At 38.4% G+C, this 20,950-nt stretch overlaps 2 protein-coding genes across 3 annotated transcripts in view; both read right to left on the bottom strand.

Moving 5' to 3' along the window:
• Nucleotides 1-2,565: 2,565 nt before the first annotated feature.
• Nucleotides 2,566-9,591, bottom strand: prpf19 (pre-mRNA processing factor 19). Its single transcript, XM_016449739.1, has 16 exons — nucleotides 9,349-9,591; nucleotides 8,757-8,906; nucleotides 8,594-8,670; nucleotides 8,375-8,516; nucleotides 8,221-8,294; nucleotides 6,736-6,801; nucleotides 6,589-6,630; nucleotides 6,427-6,501; nucleotides 5,821-5,896; nucleotides 5,517-5,626; nucleotides 5,274-5,429; nucleotides 4,532-4,601; nucleotides 3,579-3,752; nucleotides 3,216-3,298; nucleotides 3,002-3,107; nucleotides 2,566-2,822 (listed from the first exon to the last, which is right to left on the bottom strand). The coding sequence occupies exons 1-16, from the start codon at nucleotides 9,365-9,367 to the stop codon at nucleotides 2,725-2,727; spliced, it is 1,518 nt and encodes a 505-aa protein (XP_016305225.1). The 5' UTR covers nucleotides 9,368-9,591; the 3' UTR covers nucleotides 2,566-2,724.
• A 530-nt stretch (nucleotides 9,592-10,121) lies between these two features.
• Nucleotides 10,122-20,950, bottom strand: part of LOC107660435 (DNA-directed RNA polymerase I subunit RPA1-like) — a 27,462-nt gene continuing 16,633 nt past the window's right edge. The window contains exons 20-35 of one of the 2 annotated variants that reach the window (XM_016449737.1): nucleotides 19,933-20,085; nucleotides 19,720-19,802; nucleotides 19,449-19,614; nucleotides 18,823-19,044; nucleotides 18,438-18,652; nucleotides 17,536-17,590; nucleotides 16,364-16,476; nucleotides 16,007-16,142; nucleotides 15,121-15,281; nucleotides 14,906-15,035; nucleotides 14,715-14,822; nucleotides 12,631-12,894; nucleotides 11,012-11,212; nucleotides 10,775-10,892; nucleotides 10,529-10,693; nucleotides 10,122-10,400 (exon numbers count right to left, since the gene is read on the bottom strand). In XM_016449737.1, coding sequence (XP_016305223.1) covers nucleotides 10,303-10,400; nucleotides 10,529-10,693; nucleotides 10,775-10,892; nucleotides 11,012-11,212; nucleotides 12,631-12,894; nucleotides 14,715-14,822; nucleotides 14,906-15,035; nucleotides 15,121-15,281; nucleotides 16,007-16,142; nucleotides 16,364-16,476; nucleotides 17,536-17,590; nucleotides 18,438-18,652; nucleotides 18,823-19,044; nucleotides 19,449-19,614; nucleotides 19,720-19,802; nucleotides 19,933-20,085 — 2,388 coding nt within the window. In that variant the 3' untranslated portion in view covers nucleotides 10,122-10,302. Of the gene's footprint in view, nucleotides 10,401-10,528; nucleotides 10,694-10,774; nucleotides 10,893-11,011; nucleotides 11,213-12,630; nucleotides 12,895-14,714; nucleotides 14,823-14,905; nucleotides 15,036-15,120; nucleotides 15,282-16,006; nucleotides 16,143-16,363; nucleotides 16,477-17,065; nucleotides 17,202-17,422; nucleotides 17,591-18,437; nucleotides 18,653-18,822; nucleotides 19,045-19,448; nucleotides 19,615-19,719; nucleotides 19,803-19,932; nucleotides 20,086-20,950 lie in introns of both variants that reach the window. The other variant, XM_016449736.1, reaches the window with a different exon arrangement.

Below are 20,950 nucleotides of genomic sequence, written 5' to 3'. Positions count from 1 at the left end.
GGATTCTGTGTGAACGGCTTGGTTTCAGTTTCGCCGTAAACAACATCTTCTCCACACTACTATGCTCTCGTTTTCCGCTATATATTGAATGAGCAACATAGCAGCGCCGCATCTAGTGGGTTCAACTGGATAGGCTAATAAAAGCATTAAAATGCAACAACACTTATTGTCGTTGCATTTCGTGCGCCACTGATTTTCGTGCGCCACTGACGGCTGACATGCAAATCTTCCCACATAGTGATGTAGATATGTGGGGGCGTGTTTAAATGAGGCGTTTTAGGAGGGCGTGGAGTCTTAACTTTTATAAAGAATATCTCTTTGGGTTTGAGACTTTAGTCTTTGCAACTTTAGGGATCTTATCTATGCACGAACAGCTTGTAACACTCCAAAGAGAAAGGAAAACTTGAAATTGCATCATATGACCCCTTTAAAGGTGTGCTATCACTTTTCCAAGCGGTCCAACTTACTAGAAGAAGGTGATACTTTATCAGGCAAAAAATGTCTACAAAGTTTTAATAATCGTTCTAATTCTATGAGAACCACAGCTTTAACAATGAAGACACAGAGGAACAATATTGTTGAAATCGCTTTCAGAAAAATGTATTCCAGCTGACGAACTACAAAAACTAGGAGAGACAATCAGAATCCACATTTAACAAACTTGAGCATTTAAACCACAGCACATACTGTATAATAAACAAAACGTTATCATGCGTTGGTGTGAATACTAATATAATCATTTTTGTAGTTATCATTCTTGGTCTTCACATTAGTGAAATTTCTGCAATATTTCACAGATAAAAGAGATTAATCTATTGTCAATAGTCTAGGGATGTATGAAGCAGTGCTGCTCAAACAGAAGTCACTTTCAAACCAAAATCGTGAAAACGCCGGGACGGGGAAATCTTTCGCCCTCATGCAAAATTCCTGATTCCAAAAGGTGCGTTCACATTTTATGGCAAATTTTTGAGAGTGAAATCCAGTCATTTCAATGGGAATGCATGTAATGGGTAATTTTGTGTCAGGGCTACAGATTTCCCCATGCATATTTGCAATTGTGTTGACCAACAAAGACCTGCTTGGTTGGAAAGGATCGTGGAACCAAACTGAAGCAATTAGGGCTGTCAAAATGACTGAAAAACTAAATTCGAATTTTCCACTTAAATATGATCAAAATTAGTATTATATTCGAATTTAAAAGGCATAATTTCAGTTAGGGGGGAAAAAAAGCGTTTGGCTTCTCTCCTGAGGCCACAAGAGGGCGCATCAAGCAAAATATTACTTATGCACATTTCTTCAAAGCGTAATAAAATAACACGACTATTTTTGGAAAAAAGTGCATAATGTTTAAAATAATGTTTATAACCATATATAATTAATAAAGTTGCTTAAACAATTAGAAAAAAAACAGCACCATGCATGTATGTATAGTTTAATACAAAGGACCGAAAACCAATCACAAAGAGTAGGCTACTTTCTTCATTTAAAAACATGAGATACAGTGGGATGGGGGAAAACTGCCATAAAGTCTTGAGACATGTTTTTTTAAAAGTTGAACTTGCATTAATTTTACATGGCTTTCTGAACATGCCGCTCTCTTGTGCGAGACGCAAGTGCAACGCTGATAGATGTCCCTCTAGAAAATGTGATAAATATGCATTCTGTGTGAACGGCTTGGTTTCAGTTTCACTGTAAACAACATCTTCTCCACACTACTATGCTCTCGTTTTCTGCTATATATTGAATGAGCAACGTAGCAGCGCTGCATCTAGTGGGTTCAACTGGATAGGCTAATAAAAGCATTAAAATGCAACAACACTTATTGTCGTTGCATTTCGTGCGCCACTGATTTTCGTGCGCCACTGACGGCTGACGCAGACCTAAAATTCGAATGCAACGTTTTTGCATTCGAATGTGGATATTTTTTTTAATTTGACGAATATTCGAAATTCAAATTTTTTTTTGATAGCCCTAGAAGCAACCCTATAGCAAGCAACATGCTAAACGTCTCTCTGAACACCTTAGCAAATGCATATGAATGCCCTAGCAACTATTCAGAACAGCCTACCATTGTGATGATGAGTTATAGTCTAGTTTTCTGACTTTGAACTGATCTGAAGGACTGTTTGCTTGTTTGAGAAAGTGTGGCAGTAATGTTGGCTAAGTGTAAGCGAATGTTACACACATGTCACTGTAATGTGTATAAGTCAGCCTTTGGTTGTTTGGATGTGGTTGGATTCCTTATGGCATTTTTACCATGTCTGTGGGTTAATGGGTTTAACTGCTTTAGAGAAATTGCTGATTGAAAGGCACTGCCACCATTTCCTCCATCATTATAAATAAAAACAATTTCAACTTTATTGGAATCTATTTCACATTTGTTGTTATTGTCCACAAAAGGATAAAAAAAAAAGAAGTCATGGGACACTAACAAAGTTTGCCAGTCTACAAACAAAGCTTAAAAGGTAGACAGGAAAAAAAAAGAGCTTGGATCAACCCTAATCTGCCAAAATCTGTCTTAAAGCAATAGCTGACAAAAGTTACTGCCTTCAAAGTCAGGTATACTGTATGTGTCTGAGGAATTCATCACTACAATAATGTATATGACAGTGAATGTATATCTATGTATACACATGCACAATTCATTACTGACAGACATGTTTGCTGTGGGAAAATGATCACATCCTGTTTCGCATCTCTACTGAAGAAGGTTCTCCATTTCTATTAAAGGCTGTAGAATTTGAGACTTCGGTCCATGCCAGAGGAAGCCAGGAACTGAGCATGTTCACCGAAAGCCACACCGGTCACCAGACCAGAGTGATCTACAGGAGACCGCAAGAGAAGTTAAAACATAAGAAGAACGCATAGTTAAGAAAAAGTCAGTTTGATAGCTCAAAGAGGACAGCAAACCTCACACAGCTTAAAAGCACATATAAGAAAGGCATTTCACTTCAAGTATAATATTACTAAACAAAACCGAACATTTCTTGGCTCAACTCACCAGAGAAGTTGAGGACCTCAGACCACTGTTTGCAGATATAAACTCTTATGTCTGATCCACCAACAGCCAGATATGTTCCACTCTGGTCGAAGACCAAAGACTTCACCTACAGGAGGAAGAGTAATATTAGCCAAGCTTTCAGTGAATGTAGAAAAACAGGCCACAGATTTGACTGCCACGTGTTCTTCATCTATTTGACACTATGCGAGACGACCTCATAATTGTTATCCAAAGTGATTGTCTTGAAGTTCTTCAGCTTCCTCAAATCCCACAGCTTGAGTGAACTGTCCTGAGCACCTACAGGCCAAACAAAACAGGAAGAAACAGAGTTTAAAAGACTATTTACATTAAGTGAAGCCGATTTAATTGCACTAACTCTACTGGATTAGAACTCAGTTTGAACTGAATTGAGCTGAACACTATTGCCTTCTGTAGAGCTGCTTTACATTTTCATTATTTATTTTGCAACATCAACCGTTAATTATCTGTTTATTACTATATAAATAAATGTGATTTGACTTGAGAATATCAGTAGAGCACATTCCTTTTCCTCCAAAGTCAGGGTCATGTGACTTACCAGTGGCCAGATAGTATCCGTTCTCAGAGAAGGCGATGGACGTCACAGGACCTGAATGTCCGGGGAAGTTGGCTACATTGGTCCGTTCCTTCAGATCCCAGATCTTAATCTGAGAATCTGCCGTGCCAGTGCCGAAAATCAGACCGTCAGGATGGAACTGAGCACAGGTCAGAGCTGAAGGGATACATTAGATCAGATCAGAGCTTTACATTTTCCGCATGTGAGCATTAATCAGCAAATTTAAGCACTGCGCAATATAGCTAACAAAATACAGCCTTCGAAAATATGAATTTTATTTTTATGTTGTACATATTCCTTTCCTCAAATGAACATTGTTTTCATTCAAGCAGCAGCATTTCATCCAAAAGCCATTTTTGTATTATATCACAGTAAAAATCTAGTTCAAATTAAACATTTTCCATTAAATAAATCTGAACCGAGCATGTGGAACTCATCTACTGGGCTATATGGACCAAAAATAGTTTCTCTATAGGCTGAGTTATATAGGCTGAGATACACATAGAAAGCACATTAAAATCATCACAACGTTATGGATCAAGAAATTATAATTATACAGTTTTTTCCTATTATATTTATTGTTCTGTTTTCTTGTTTATTTTATGGCTGTATACATTTTTTCCCATTAAAAACTCTCCTTCACAGTTACATTAATGATTTTAGTACTTTTGAAGAAAAAGTAAGTGCGATTTGTTTTGATTACCCTCACAAAAACCAACGTATCAGAAATTCAACACAACTACAAGAAATACACTGAGAACCACCAATGAAACTAAACATCAAAACATTGGTTTTTATTTTCTGAATTACAGCCAGTTTTCAGTTCCCAAGCTAATAAATAATGCAGAAAATATTAATAATGCCAACACAATAATGAACATTTTCTTAATATCTGATACACTGCCCAGCCCTAGCCGACAGAGAGGATTACTAACCACATCCAGCGGTCTCATCGGTCACTTTAGTCAGGACACGTCCAGTTTGGATATCCGAGAAGGCCCAGTACTACAACACAACACGTTTTAATGCATTACATTATGACAGAGGTAGAAAACTGCTTTAATAAAAAAAACAAAGGTTTTGAAAAGTTCTTTTCAGAAAAGTAGTGAAACTGCAAACCACAAAACAACTTCTATTAATTATAAGAGCAAAATGTAATTTAGTAACATCATGGTTATGCGTTGCTTGTAGGGATGTAACGATATCAAAATCTCACAATACGATACGATTATCATCCATGATACGATATTTAAAAAAAAAAAAAGAATCGGGAAAAAAATTACAATTTTATACACGTGCAATAAACGAGTTGACTGCATTCATTCAGTGTGAACGGAGCCGTTCTGAGCTGATCGCATGAAGTGTGCACGCAACGAAAGTGAAACGCAGCGAAAACAGACTTGATGAAGGGATTAAGCCATATTGTGCTTTCGGTTTTAGTTCGTTTGACAGATACTGTGCCAAAGCATAATGACCAAAAACACAACTTTAAGACCTTTTACGTTAGAATAGGAAGTTGAAATATATTTTTTAAAACTACATTTTTTGTCAGTTTCATCGTCATGTGACCACGATAATATCAAGACAGTTTTGCTCTCGCGATATCACGACATTGATAATATCGTTACATCCCTAGTTGCTTGTGTACTGTTCCTCAACCATCAGCCTGTGTGTTACCTGGTCCTCAGATGAGCTCAGTAAGTAGTCTCCGGTAGCGTGCAGAGAGAGGCCGGTAACACTGGCCTCGTGGGCCCTGATCACCTGCACGCAGTTGCCCCCGCTAACCGACCACACACGGATAGTGCTGTCTGGAGACGCTGAGAACACCACCGCCTGACAGAGAACATGTGAAGAGACATGTGAGAGCTGAAGACTAACCAGAAATGAGTTTATGAATGAAGAGCGGGAGCGATGGCCTACCTGAGCAGGGTGGTAGATGACAGACGAGACCTTTTTGGTGTGCCCTTTGAGGGTGGCAACAATCTGCTCCTCCCGACGGTCGAACACCACCACGTTCTTATCCGCTCCACCTGGGGAGAGCATGTCAAAAAACTATGGTTGTGGCAGTGTATACGTCTATGTCTGTTTTTGTGTGCCATCAACATGCAGTAACACAAGGGATAGTACGTGATGTATATCTGACCACAGGAGACACACGTTCGAATTATGTGAACCCGATGACTTGTGATCAAATTGTGTTTGTGTAATCGTGTTATAATGGTACCGGTGAGGACTTTGTTGGTGTCTGTTGGGCAGAGATCCAGAGAGAGGATTCCAGGTATACTGGCACTGTGAAGACCCTGTTAAGCAGGAAGAGAGAGGGGGAAAAAAAAAGGTTAATTTGAGATGAATTCTGTTCCAAACACTGCCTGGAACAGAAGCTGCCTGCTGTCTAATAGGACGCTAAATGACATTGAAGATTTTTTGATGAAAATTTTGATTGATTAATTCTATCAGTTAAAGAGTTTAAAAGTTTGCTGGATGGTTAAAGAAAAATATGCTATACATATTTGTTAGCTCACAGGGGCGTGTCGACACATGCAACCACATGCGCCTACAGAAATATTTCACAAGTAGTAAATGCAACACAATGGAAAGTGGCAATATTGGATAAATGGTTATCAGAGAGTGTATAAATGTATTCAAATTCTGAACGGATTATAGCTCAGAAAGTATCCAAAGAGCGCTCCCCTTATCACTAAAACGCTCAGGTTTAAGAGATTAAGGATAATTGATTAATTGATCATTTATTTAAAGGATGATTGATCATGGGAATTTCTGTAAATTAGAATCCCTTGAGTGCATAATGAAAAACTTATTGGCTACTTACAGCATGCGACGCCACTTGGCGGTACTTGCCGAGATCTTCTGCTCTGACCAGCTCCTCCGGCACAGTCTTTCCTCTCTGAAAAACAAAGCCACATAAAAGGCTAAGTACATTTATGAAGGCACACAATGCAGTGACTAAATAAAAGCACAATTAAATCCTCACCTTCTTTCTCTCTGTGGTTAAGACGGTGGCCTTGTCTTGGAGCTGTAAAACAAAAGATCAATTTCATTAGATTTGAAAAAAAGAATCTCACATGCAATGAAATCATTGCAGAACATTCAGCCACGAGGTACTTGTATTTCAACACACCTTCTGTATGATCTCTGGAGTCATTCCAACCTGCTCACTGATCTCCATGGCCTCACCGCCAGCACCCTACAAGATCAAATCAGTTTAAAGATATTAAAAAATATATACATTTAAATAGATCGTACCAAAAAAATGCCAGTGTTGGGAATCATTTGGACTCAATTTTGATGACATATAGTTTGTTTTTATTTCTATTTTAATGGCAAGATCATGGTATCTTAAAAAATAAAACAGTATTTCCATAAAGTGGTAATGAAAAACCACTGACAACCAACTCATCATTATAACCAGAATTTAGATGCATTTACGCAGACTGCTTATTGCAGCTCAGATGTGTAATGAATGCATTTACAATTTTATAAATAATGAAATAGACATTTTGGGTTTGAATATAAATTTTGAAAATTGAAATTAATTTATAAAAAAAATTACAAACTAAAACTAAACATGAAACTACAACCACCGGCTGGTGGCAGCTAGTCATTTGGCAGCAAATCATCATTTCAAACGATTCATTCTAAATGGCTGATCTTTATGAATGTGTCAGTGAATCATTCAGTCAAATGATTAGCGGCATTTTGTTGGCAAATGAATCAGTGTTTTTGAACAGTGTTGTCGGAGATGCACACCGTTTCTGCGGCGGATTTGTTCGGAAATTTCATTGGCTGCTACATCACGTAGTCTTTTTAAACGTAGTAGTGTTTTCGCAAATAATTTTTTTCCTCCCACCTCTAATGAATGCATAAATTGGCTGTTCACACTGTCAGTTTTTGGGATTGACAACCGCATTTTCTTTACAGGTGTGAGTCTTGAAATGTCACGTTCACACAGCAGCTTACAGTTGTGTTTAGAATACTTATTGTATGAACGTGCAATGGGAGTCAAGCCCGTATTCCTTACTAGTAACCATAGCGACAGTGACCAAAGTAAATTCAAAGATGGCGATGTGCATAAAACTGAAAGTCGTATCACTTTCTGACACGACAAGAGTCCAATCGAGCCGCGAGTTCTTTTGTCAAATCTTCATTAACCAACAGCAGCTTTTAAATTTTGGTGGAGAGCGGAGCATTTGAATCGTGCGCAGAACACAAAACTGACGGGAGCGGCTATGGTGGAAAACTGACGGGATCTAAAACGTTCAGATGACACGCAGCTCATTTCTCCATCACTGGAAGTTACCAAAAACACACATGAAAACACGTAACACACGGCATTTGTGCGCAGAGCGGCTCTCTCTCGCACTGTATGACGTGACAGATAACTAGTTGTCCAGATCTGTTCCGCTCACACAGCGCGTGTGTTCCGAGAATGCGGTTGTGAGTCCTGAAAATGTACAGGTGTGAGTTCGGTTACAGAATGCGGTTGTCACACCCGTAAATAACCGAACTGTGTGTGAACGTAACCGTATTAAGAACTCAAATACAGGACTGACAACCGTATTCTGCTGCTGTGTGAACGTGGCCATAGTCTGGAGAAATTACTGACCACAGCTGCAGGCTGAGAAGCAAGAGCAGCTTGTGGAGCGATCAGTCCGGCTTGAGGTTTGAGTGTAGCCAAAGCTGCAAGCAGAATAATGAACACGTCAGTAAAGGCACAGTACCATAGGCACATCCAGAAAGCACAATTCTGCCGCTCTTACCCTCTCTGGCGGCAGTGACCTCTTTCGTGAGACGAGCGATGACTCTGCAGGCCGCATCGTGCTGGTAGAGAGCGTGAGACAGTTCCTGTCGAGTGGTCTGCAACTGTTGCCTCAGAGTAAAACTGTGCAGCATTACAGCATCCTGGAGGACCGACAAACTCAATGATGGAGAAAGACATCATGCATTTCGTCTTCACACAGTCAGGCCAAAGAACTCACCCACTCATCCTGCAGAGATTTGAGGATCGCGGGAATACTAGTGGCAGAGGGAGCCTTCGGTCGAATGGGGTGAGACACTAAAAGTAAAGAAATGGATGAATTTTGAAGTGGCCATATAGCATTTGAACTTCTCATGAAAACAGTGTCATCTGTGCTGCTGTACCTTTGATATCAATGAGCTGCTCCTCAGACAGTGGCTGTCCACTGATGGGGTCTGCTCCATTCTCCGCTATGTATTTCTCTATCAGACGTCTCTCAAACACTTGATTGGAAACAGGAGAGACACAGGGGTGCTCCGGCACCTCGTTTGAAACTGGAGAGAGAACAAGAATGATCTTTTTAAGAATTTCAATAAATAAAATGCATTCAAATCAAATATAAGTCTCCTTCCTCTTCAGTACAAATACTTCTTTATGAGGACACCACGGTTAATCAAATGTTTCTGACAATACGTTATTCTCTCATTTACATGCAATAATTAGTCTAGACTTCACAAAACTTGACATTCACGTTTCTTTTCCCTTGTGAGTATGATTTGCTTGTCGAACTATAAAGTTAAGAAGAGACCGCTCCAGCTACAAACACAAGCATTGCGTTAATTCGTTTCTAGTTCAATGAAATGCAGCAAAGCCACCAAAAAAGCATCGTAATTAAAGTGTAGTTTCTCATATACAAAGTTTCTGCTAATATAGCACAACAATGGCTAACGCCGCACACTGCTAATCACTCATGCTAACAGAAACAAACTCACTTACTAGCACAAACCAAAGACATCTCGCTCAAACAGACGCGCTCCCGCTTTTCAAGCAAAGATGAAATAAAAATCAACTCCTAAACTTCAAATCGACACAGAGTTGATGTTTTTAATCAATGAAGGTGCTGCATGTCCCGATTCAGAACACGTTGATGTGCCGTGCCGCTCAAACAGCGGTGCATGATGGGATACTGGCTCCTCCAGGAAGAGCGGAAGCTCAAAGCGATGGTCTTCCTCCAGCGGGCACACGGCTTTGCAGGCTGAAAGTATAGCGGCATGCTTGTCTCATCTTGACAAAGCGACGAGAAATGTAACAGGCACCACGTGACCACAATGAAGCCTTTGTACTGCATATACTGCATATAACCATTATTTTGTTTTACTGGAAAACAACAGGGACGTTTCTTTCACAGGGTTAAAAGTGGCTAAATTTTTGCAGGGCTTGTTTTAATGGATTTTAAGTAAATACTTTGTGTACCGCTGCTAAAGACTAGAAATACATACGAATCAGTGCGAAAAACAGGGGCATTGAAATCTCACTTTTTATCTACTAATAAAAATTAAAAAAAGCATTATTTTTTTGTTTTGGGTCCCTAATACTTTTATTACAACTAATAATTACACTGTTTGTGGGTTAATCATGCAGGTTTAACATGTTCTAATTGTATTTAATATTTTCTTTCAACTGTGAATGTACCGTATACAGTAATTACAACTTTTAAACTTTTGAAATGTTATTTTATTTTTGTGCTTTTGATGCAAATGGATCCTTACTGTCCTTAATTAGGCCTTTTATTTTGCATTATAATAATAACAAACAATAATGACAATCATAAAATTACAAGAAGTCAAAAGAAAAAAAAGATTTATTGATGTTGTAGACAAGAAATACTGCTGTTTGTAATTCTGGAATCCATAGCAGTGAGCAAACTAATTCTCCAATCCCAGTTCATTACTATAACGGCTGTTTCAGATCGAAGAGGCCCGTTCCTCCTTTCACAACTTTTCCTACAACCAAGCAAGCTGAGGGCGAACTGAGTTTGTCATAAGAACCTAAAAAAAAAAGAAGCAGGAATTGAGACATGCATGCATAATTATATTACAGAACAACGACTTAACTATACTACTAATCATTATCGACAATACGCATTATTAAATTAGGAAAGACTATTGTATTGTACCCAGCATCGTTGCTTGCTTTAAAAACTTGTAACTGGTCTCAAAGGTCATCTGTTGCAGTGGGGAGCTGTTGGATTGAATGCCAAATCTGTTTAGAGGCTTGTACACCCCCTCGAAACACATGTAGTCAGCTACTAGAGAGAGATGGCGTGGGTCAACCTCAATACCTGTGAACAGAGGAACCAGTCAGATCTCCAATGAAACACACACTGCTGTGTTTGTCAAACAATCCTGTTCTGCTTTATTACCATAGACAGCAAACACATCTTTAATCTCCTTCTCAATGACTCTGAGGGCCACCTCAATACCATACGTGTTGGCCATAGCATGAACCTCGTTGGAGTATAACCGGTTCAAGTCCAGGATCTAGTACAACAAAACATTGTATCACATGCCATGTTTGGACAGCTACCATACTAGTACCATGTATTCATGTACAATTAAATTCAAAGACAGAAAACAATGTTGGACTGTATTGGACTCACATCAGCATGTCTGAACATCTCATGCATGTTGATGCCTTCTGTGTTGAGCACCATCTCTTTTTTGCCCTCCTTTGTGGTGACTTCATTTAATAAGCAGCGTGTGATACCCATGGTCTCCATGATGACAGCGTTCTGAGCCTGCTTCATCACCACTGACGTGAGGTCAAAGTGCACTTTAGTGAGTGGTAGGACCAGGGTTAGCTGTCAAACAGAAGCAGCAATGCATTATGAATATGAAAGCACCAATATCATTTGTTGTAAAAACAAAACAACTGATATACTACTGCTTTGGTTCCCTATGGATACTAGTTTGACCAATATGGGGTTTTCTTTCCATTACATATAGCACATATATACAAATATATATTCACTACTATTCAAAAGTTTGGGGCTGGTAAGATTTAAAAATGTTTTTCAAAGTAAAAAAAAAAAAAAAAAAAAGTATCTATGTATATATATATATATATTTTTTCTTCTTTTTTTCTTGGAGGTCATTTGTATATATTTTAAAATGTACTTTATGAATTTTCAGTCATTACAGTGTTACATAATCCTTCAGGAATCATTCTATTATGTTGATTTGTGCTCAAATACTTCTTATTATCATCAATGTTGTAAACAGCTGTGCTGCTTCATATTTTTATGGAAACCAGTGATGCAGTTTTTAATTTGATTAAATGTGCCTTTGTTAAACAGAATTTCTTGGAAAAAATCTTACTGACACCAAACCTTGGAATTATGATGAAATTATGAAACTTATTTCACAATATTTAACTGAGTATAGTTACTAGTCAAATACTGGCAGATTAAGGCATCCGACCAATATATTAGTTTCTCTTTAACTGACACCATAATTTTTAGTAATGGTATGGTAACTAGTGGTCGACCGATATTGGTTTTTTGACAGCCGATGCCGATATCTTGGAAAGCAGGGTGGCCGATATAAAGCCGATATAATTTTATTTAATAAGAAATTTGAAATAATTTGAAAATGGATAAAAAAATAAATGTGTAAAATAAACATGCTTATACTTTAAATAGTAAAAGTGGCAGGCGGGTTAGAGATAAACATTTCATTACACCAAATACACAAAATAATGTTCTTTTTAGCAACATCATATGACCCCTTTAATATTTAAGAAATTTGAAATAATTTGAAAATGGATAAAAAAATAAATGTGTAAAATAAACATGCTTATACTTTAAATAGTAAAAGTGGCAGGCGGGTTAGAGTGAGCGGTAGATCTTCTTTATGCACCAAGAGCTTGTAACACTCCAAAGAGAAAGGAAAAATTGAAATCGCATCATATAACCCCTTTAACGACGACAGCGAACAAGAGAGAGAATGTGAGCACTGTGTTCAGGCGCTGTCGTTCTCAGCGCTATCAAAATAAAAGTCCCACCACGAACGCATCGGCCAAACAGAAAAACTTATCGGCCTTGGCGATATATCGGTCGACCACTAATGGTAACACTTCATGGTATCAGAAATTGGTATACAAGAATTTTTTAGAGTATAGCATCAAAGTGTAAAAATTGTTTCAATGCATCCCTCAAGAGCACAAACTGTGTGAATGATGACAATGATACTGATTTAAGATCAATTGATTTGTACACACCTCACACCATAGCCCATTTTTGGTGTCATATTTGTAGTCCTCAATGGCTGAGCCCAACTGAAGCACAGTGCTGATCCTCATGGAGTCTTGTGAAGCTCCCTCCAGCTCTTCAGAGATGTCAGGACTCTGGGTCTGGTCTGCTGGTTGGCTTCCACCAGACCCTTCCTCAGAGTTCTCCTGAGTATCTGCCTCTTCCTGTCTGTCCTCAGCCACATCCTCTAGCTCATCACCGGCCTCCTCTCCCTCCTCACTCTCATAGTCTACCTGAAGGGTCATATCACAGAGACATGACTTTACTGTCGTCACGCAGGTGGAATTGCAGAATACAGTCCAATTATTGTGGAATTTGGAAACATTTTGGATGAATAAATTAAAAGCTTATACAACAATCAAATCATGATATGGACTACTCTCTATGAATGTTAAACCACAAAAGACTATTTAGATATGAAGTCTACATGTTGTGCATGTTTTTGTGTGAATGAGCAGTGCAGTTTCATCTGCTACATATACACATGCTCTGCGTCTACTGTCTCACTATACGAGGACATGAACACATTAACTTCAATTTCATCACTTGACCAGCATTTCACCATTTCCTTTGATAAAAACATTGTCATATATAAACACAGGTCTTAACTTCAACATGTCAAAAAAGTTTGGTTTAACTTGAAGAAATTATGACAAATGTACTACTGTTACTATTAAAACATTATTTTTGAAGGACTATAACAACATTTTTCATTCATGTTTTAAATTGTGAACCTCTGTTGTGCAAGCCTGAAAGGAACTGTTTAAAACCCAACACAGAATTTCTGTGTTGATAGAAATGATTTCAATTATATCAATTATTTTTTGATAGAAAAAAATAGAAGACTACATAGGGCACTATTACTGTTAAAAGTTTAATTAATTATTAAACTGCTGAAGATTTGAGTTCAATTGATCAAATCATGTTTTTATTAAAATTGAACTAAACCATTAAAGGGATAGTTCACCCAAAAATAAAAATTTGATGTTTATCTGCTTACCCCCAGGGCATCCAAGATGTAGGTGACTTTGTTTCTTCAGTAGAACACAAACGGAGATTTTTAACTCAAACCGTTGCAGTCTGTCAGTCATATAATGGAGGTGAATGGGAATCACGGCTTTGGGAGTCAAAAAACCATATACAAACAAAACCAAATTAAACCCTGCGGCTCATGACGATACATTGATGTGTAAAGACACAAAACGATCGGTCTGTGCAAGAAACTGAACAGTATTTATATCATTTTTTACCTCTGATTCAAGCAATGTCCGAACTGTTCGAACTGTCCTGAGCGGCGGCGCATCCTCCTGAGCGCGTTCTCAACAGCAGGCGCATGACGCGTCTTCTTCTTCTTCTTGTTTTACGGCGGATCGCAGACTTATAAGTGCATTACCGCCACCTATCTCTCAAATGGACCATTGACACTCTATCTACAATCCCAATTAGGAGTGTCAAGAAGAAGACGCCTCATGCGCCTGTTGTTGAGAACGCGCCGCCGCTCAGGACAGTTCGGACATTGCTTGAATCAGAGGTAAAAAACAATATAAATACTGTTCAGTTTCTTGCACAGACCGATCGTTTCGTGTCTTTACACATCAATGCATCGTCACGAGCCGCAGGGTTTAATTTGTGCACGTTTTTTTTTACTCTCAAAGCCTTGATTCCCATTCACCTCCATTATATGACTGACAGACTGCAACGGTTTGTGCTAAAAATCTTCGTTTGTGTTCTACTGAAGAAACAAAGTCACCTACATCTTGGATGCCCTGGGGGTAAGCAGATAAACATCAATTTTTCATTTTTGGGTGAACTATCCCTTTAAAGTGGAATGGGAATTTGAGAAAATATAAAACAGAATTGGGGAAAAATGGATTTCATAGGCCACTAAATACAATGCTGCTACCCAGAACAAGCAGAGCATTTACTGAAATGAAGCAGCCAAATGGCTTTTTCAGAAAAGGTCACGATTATGACGCAGAAGCACATGCCCACTCAAATGAATTCTGCACAGTAAGACCATGAATATATTTAGAGATAGGGTGAATTCTGATACCTCCTCTTCTTGTTTTTCTTTTCTCCTGGAATCTGTGGCATCAGCATCACCTTCATTCGCCTCATCATCCACAATCCTGTTGTTTTCTGCATCCTCATCGCCATCATCCTGTGGAGAAGTCAAGCATATTGCGGTTGTTACACGTTTATGGCATGGCAACAGCACACCTGCGGCTTGTTGTGACTGCTTACCTCTTTGTCCGCGATGCCACCGGCACCTCGATCATTGTCATTTGCCGTGGCTTTGCGTGTATCAACCACATTGACAGCCGCCAGTTTAGCACTCAGCTTCTTAATGGCCTCCAGCAGCATGCGAAAGAATCTGTAATGTACAAACAGGTCTGTGAGATGTTGAGGAAATCCTTTGTGGTGAAGCAGCTGAGACTGATGAGCGGTTTTAAGCGTACTTCTGCTCCATGAAATGAAGAATCTCATTAGGGGTGAGAAGCTTGTCTTGCTGGTATCGCTCAGGGGGCAGGAAGTGGAATGTGAGTTTGAAAACTCGTGACTTCTGTCTCCGTTTCTCTACCGAGCGGAAAGTTTCTATCACATCCACTTTGTGAAGCACCTGTACTCAGAAAGAACAAGAGTACATGGAAGTTTATACACTTATAACAATAGTTGACCTCACTGACCTTCATCATTCTTTTCCAAACCTGTATGATGTCCTGTTTACTGTAAAACAAAAAGATGTTTTGGAGTATATCCATATTTCCATATAAGGAAAGTGAATGGGAAATGTGTGGAAATATCTTAAATTAAATTTAAGAGATTTGTCGCTCCACTGAAATTCCGATTACACCAAAACTTTAAGGTTATAAAAAGTTCAATAAAGACACAGTAAAACATAATCCATTTGAATCAAGCAGCTTAAATCCAAGTCTTCTGAGGACAACGCGTTTGCTTTCTATGATAACAGATTTAATTTAAGCTTTTATTTACATATGCTTACTTGCTGTGTGAGAACCAATGATTTTTGACAGCTCGATTCTTATGAATTACTTGTATGATGTCTTTATGTACTTTAAGTTTTGGTTGCATGGACTTGGAATGGAGAGACCAAAAAACCTCCTAAAAATATCCTTATTTGTGTTTCGAAATAAATCTTTTGGAACAACCTAAGGTTGAGTAAATAATGGCTATTTTCATTTTTAGGTGAACTAGTCCTTTAAGTTGCCATATTTGAACACACGACCATGAATAAGATTTGAGATGTCTAGTGGAGAGGAAAAACATTTTACTGAATAACACAGCACACTGACACAAGTAAACACTGAAACAAGTTGTGCTCACCTCTGACAAACACACACGCGTTATCTTCTTCCGCAGCGTCTTAACACGTTTCAAGGCTTTCTTGTTCATCAGAACAGGAATGCTCATCATAGGGGTTTTGATGTTAGAGCTCGCAACCATGAGTATTTCTCTTAATCTATGGAGGATGATTTCACGTCGAAAGATTTTTTGTAGGTGAATCACAAAAACAAAAACAATAATACTTTAAGTCTGCATGCAACTGTATCAAAGTAGTTTACATTAACCTTTTTAAATGAAGGAGAGCGCTAAGCAGCTTATTAGTTTTTGATCTGGTATATGTACAGAGGATCATGAAATTTTACTGGCATTAGTATTGACTACTAAATGAAATCTGACCTTGGTATACCCAGGGTGACATTCATCTCTCCTCTGCCGGCGAAGTGGAAGGTGTTGAGGGTCATTTGTGTGGATGGTTCCCCAATGCTCTGAGCTGCCAGCAGACCCACGGCCTCTCCGGGTCCATATAAGGAAAGTGAATGGGAAATGTGTGGAAATATCTTAAATTAAATTTAAGAGATTTGTCGCTCCACTGAAATTCCGATTACACCAAAACTTTAAGGTTATAAAAAGTTCAATAAAGACACAGTAAAACATAATCCATTTGAATCAAGCAGCTTAAATCCAAGTCTTCTGAGGACAACGCGTTTGCTTTCTATGATAACAGATTTAATTTAAGCTTTTATTTACATATGCTTACTTGCTGTGTGAGAACCAATGATTTTTGACAGCTCGATTCTTATGAATTACTTGTATGATGTCTTTATGTACTTTAAGTTTTGGTTGCATGGACTTGGAATGGAGAGACCAAAAAACCTCCTAAAAATATCCTTATTTGTGTTTCGAAATAAATCTTTTGGAACAACCTAAGGTTGAGTAAATAATGGCTATTTTCATTTTTAGGTGAACTAGTCCTTTAAGTTGCCATATTTGAACACACGACCATGAATAAGATTTGAGATGTCTAGTGGAGAGGAAAAACATTTTACTGAATAACACAGCACACTGACACAAGTAAACACTGAAACAAGTTGTGCTCACCTCTGACAAACACACACGCGTTATCTTCTTCCGCAGCGTCTTAACACGTTTCAAGGCTTTCTTGTTCATCAGAACAGGAATGCTCATCATAGGGGTTTTGATGTTAGAGCTCGCAACCATGAGTATTTCTCTTAATCTATGGAGGATGATTTCACGTCGAAAGATTTTTTGTAGGTGAATCACAAAAACAAAAACAATAATACTTTAAGTCTGCATGCAACTGTATCAAAGTAGTTTACATTAACCTTTTTAAATGAAGGAGAGCGCTAAGCAGCTTATTAGTTTTTGATCTGGTATATGTACAGAGGATCATGAAATTTTACTGGCATTAGTATTGACTACTAAATGAAATCTGACCTTGGTATACCCAGGGTGACATTCATCTCTCCTCTGCCGGCGAAGTGGAAGGTGTTGAGGGTCATTTGTGTGGATGGTTCCCCAATGCTCTGAGCTGCCAGCAGACCCACGGCCTCTCCGGGATCACACAGAGAGCGCTGCCACTTCAGCTGCAGGAGATGCCTCAATCTGTCAGCACACATACAGAAGGAACAAAACATACTGCAGTGGTTCTCAACCAGGGGAAAAATTCTTAATGATTAAAAACAAGACAAAATGAGCATTAAAATAAGCTAAAACACATAAAAATACGTGACCCTGGACCACAAAACCAGTCTTAAGTCGCTGGGGTATATTTGTAGCAATAGCCAAAAAAAACATTGTATGGGTCAAAATTATCGATTTTTCTTTTATGCCAAAAATGTTCCATGAAGATATTTTGTAAATTTCCTACCGTAAATATATCAAAACTTAATTTTTGATTAGTAATATGCATTGCTAAGAACTTCATTTGGACAACTTTAAAGGTGATTTTCTCAATATTTTGATTTGTTTGCACCCTCAGATGCCAGATATTGTCCTATCCTAACAAACCATACATCAATGGAAAGCTTATTTATTCAGCTTTCATATGATGTATAAATCTCAATTTCGAGATATTGACCCTTATGACTGGTTTTGTGGTCCAGGGTCACATACAGGAATTTCTTATTTTAATTCACCCCCTTAACAACAAAAGAGTGGGATCCCTGAAGAACAATCAGCTCTCAAAATTTCTGGAATTCTGAAACCTATTTTAATTTAAATTATTTTAGCTGCTTAAAAACACTCCCAGTTTCTGTAATAGGAAAAAAAATAAAAATAAAAACCTGTTATTTTAGCATGTGTACCATAGGAAACCTATTAGTCTGCATTAAATATTATTGTGTACAATGGAGAACCATTTTTTCAAATTTACAATCTAGAAGTCTAGAAATGGCCCTTTAATCCAGATATGCTAATGTTTAATGTTGAATAGTCAACATAGAGGTCTTACCTATCTGTGTCAGTGATTTCAGAGGAGGTCTGAAATTCCTGCTTGACACTGAACTGATCCAGGTAGGACTCAACAATGGAGTCAAACGTCTCAGAAACTGAACCAAAGCAGATGTCCGGTCGGTAAAGAGCCAGACACGGGTCTGGACAATGAGATGTCTTCTTTAAATACCTCATACGGCCAGACTCATCCAGAGCTCTCCAATTCTCCAAGAGCTAAACACACAAAATCTCATTGTCATGTAGGTAATGTAGGCACAAGTGCAAGGCATACTCTGTGTTAACTTGACAAGATTTGGGGAATTGAATCTTTCTAACAAAGTACTTCACAGGATGCCATTGTAAGACATCTGTAAACTAAATCCCATCTACAAATGCTTCAGTACCTGTAGAGTGGCTGGCTCTCTCCCATTGGCCAGTGTCTGGTTTTCTACTTGAGACTTCAACTTGCTCAGTTTCTTCTGCGAGTAGAGCAGGAAGGCACCGTCTCTGGGTGAAACACGCTCACGTTTGGCTTTCCATTTCTTGATGGCCTTAAAGTGACTAATTGTTGCCCCTGTGTCCATTTTAGCCAGAACTTCATCCAAACACTTTGACTTTCTGATAACCTAGAAAATAGTGCATTATATAAAATGTTCAATGTCTTCTTCCATCAGCGCAATTTTGAACAGACATGTCTATGCAATCTTATTTTAATCGTGATCTTCTCTCAATTAATTATTAATAACGGTCTGCAATATTAGTCTGTTGGTTATTTTAATGATTTTTCTTTCATTTCAGATTTGCATTATCTTGCATTCATAACAATCCATTCACAATAAGTCCCGTGTATGAGTTGACATTCTCTTAATTCGTGTTGTCGTGAAAGTGCAATAGTTCTGCTGAAATGCAAAGAGAAATTTCCCAACAAAAATCACAACAACCGTGATCAGTACTCACAATTATCATTTTCGAGCAAAATATTTGTCGTCACCAGTTTACCCATTATCTTGCAGCATTAATGCACGGTTACCTCGTAGTTGTCTTTGATGAAAGGGAACTGCTGCGGCTGTAGGAACTGGGTCTTGGGGATGTCCAGCCCATCCTCTCCGTAAAGAAACTGGACCACACTTCCATCACTGTCTCGCACAGTCAGATCATACTGGACCACCAGACCTTCTAGATGCTTGATCACACACCTGAAACACCCAATGACAGTATATGTCACTATACAATGAACCAGAATACAAGAATCGCACAGGGATTTTAGACTGAATGCTGTTTTCAGTTAGATCCAGATCTACCTCTGCAAATAACCAGATCGACTGGTTTTGACAGCAGTGTCCACAAGACCTTCACGACCAGCCATACAATGGAAAAAGAACTCCTGAAATATAACGAGAGCCTCTAGTTAAATATAATCCAATTTTCGATATTAAATGCATATTACTCCTAAAATAAGATTGAGACTTTCTGAAAAAAAAAAAAAAATCAAGAACAGTTCAGTCTGAACGTACAGGAGGTTTGATTCCCGTCAAGAATCTGCCAGTTACGAATCCTCCGGATCGCGGCTGAGGTTCATAGGGCTGAAAGCAGGGCAGGGACTTCCCAGAAGGCATCAGTGGTGGTCGGCGGCCCTCCAGCTCAATCTGACCCAATAAACAGGAGATCTGCACATACACAGAAAGATTACAGCTGAATAACATGCCATGCTAACATCTGGCTTAACCTGACCAAAACATTGTCATAATTTATCAACAGTAGATCATTAACAATCACTTGGCACAAGTAGTGATGGGACAAAAAAAAAAAAGCTTTTCAAAACACCACACAATGGTGACGCCTGCTGTTCAAATGTATAAAACTGATCCAAGATCAGGTAAAATTGCGTAAAAATTATATTATTAAAGGGGTCATATGATGTTGCTAAAAAGAACATTATTTTAAAAAGAACATTATTTTGTGTATTTGGTGTAATGAAATGTGTTTATGCAGTTTAAGGTTCAAAAAACACATTATTTTCCACATACTGTACATTATTGTTTCTCCTCTATGCCCCGCCTTTCTGAAACACGTCGATTTTTACAAAGCTCATCGGTCTGAAAAGCAAGGTGTGCTGTGATTGGCCAGCTATCCAGTGCGTTGTGATTGGCCGAATACCTCAAGCGTGTGACGGAAATGTTACGCCCCTTACCATATTGTGATGATGCCCTGTCAGGCCGGAGCGATGATTCAAAAACATGAAAAGCCATTATAAACGAGGCATTCGTTGCATCCAGTGGGGACATAATTATGGATTATAATGACTTATACTGTCTTTTTACGTGTTGCATTGCATCGTGCCGCGTAAACATAAAACCATGTCTGCATTTGTGATCGGAGAAATGACAAACAACAAGCCATACTCTACACTGCCCAAAAAACTTGCTTTAAATATAAAAAATATAAAATATAAAAACTCTTTAAATATAAAAAACGTACTTACAGTCAGTGAGTCAGAACAGCCGGCATTGTAGTCTACTCTACCAGGATCAG

The sequence above is a fragment of the Sinocyclocheilus anshuiensis genome, unplaced genomic scaffold, assembly GCF_001515605.1.
Source record: "Sinocyclocheilus anshuiensis isolate Anshui unplaced genomic scaffold, SAMN03320099.WGS_v1.1 scaffold1763, whole genome shotgun sequence".
Taxonomy (NCBI): Eukaryota; Metazoa; Chordata; class Actinopteri; order Cypriniformes; family Cyprinidae; genus Sinocyclocheilus; species Sinocyclocheilus anshuiensis.
Note: the sequence above shows the minus strand (reverse complement) of the source record. Positions and strands in the feature narration are given on the sequence as shown.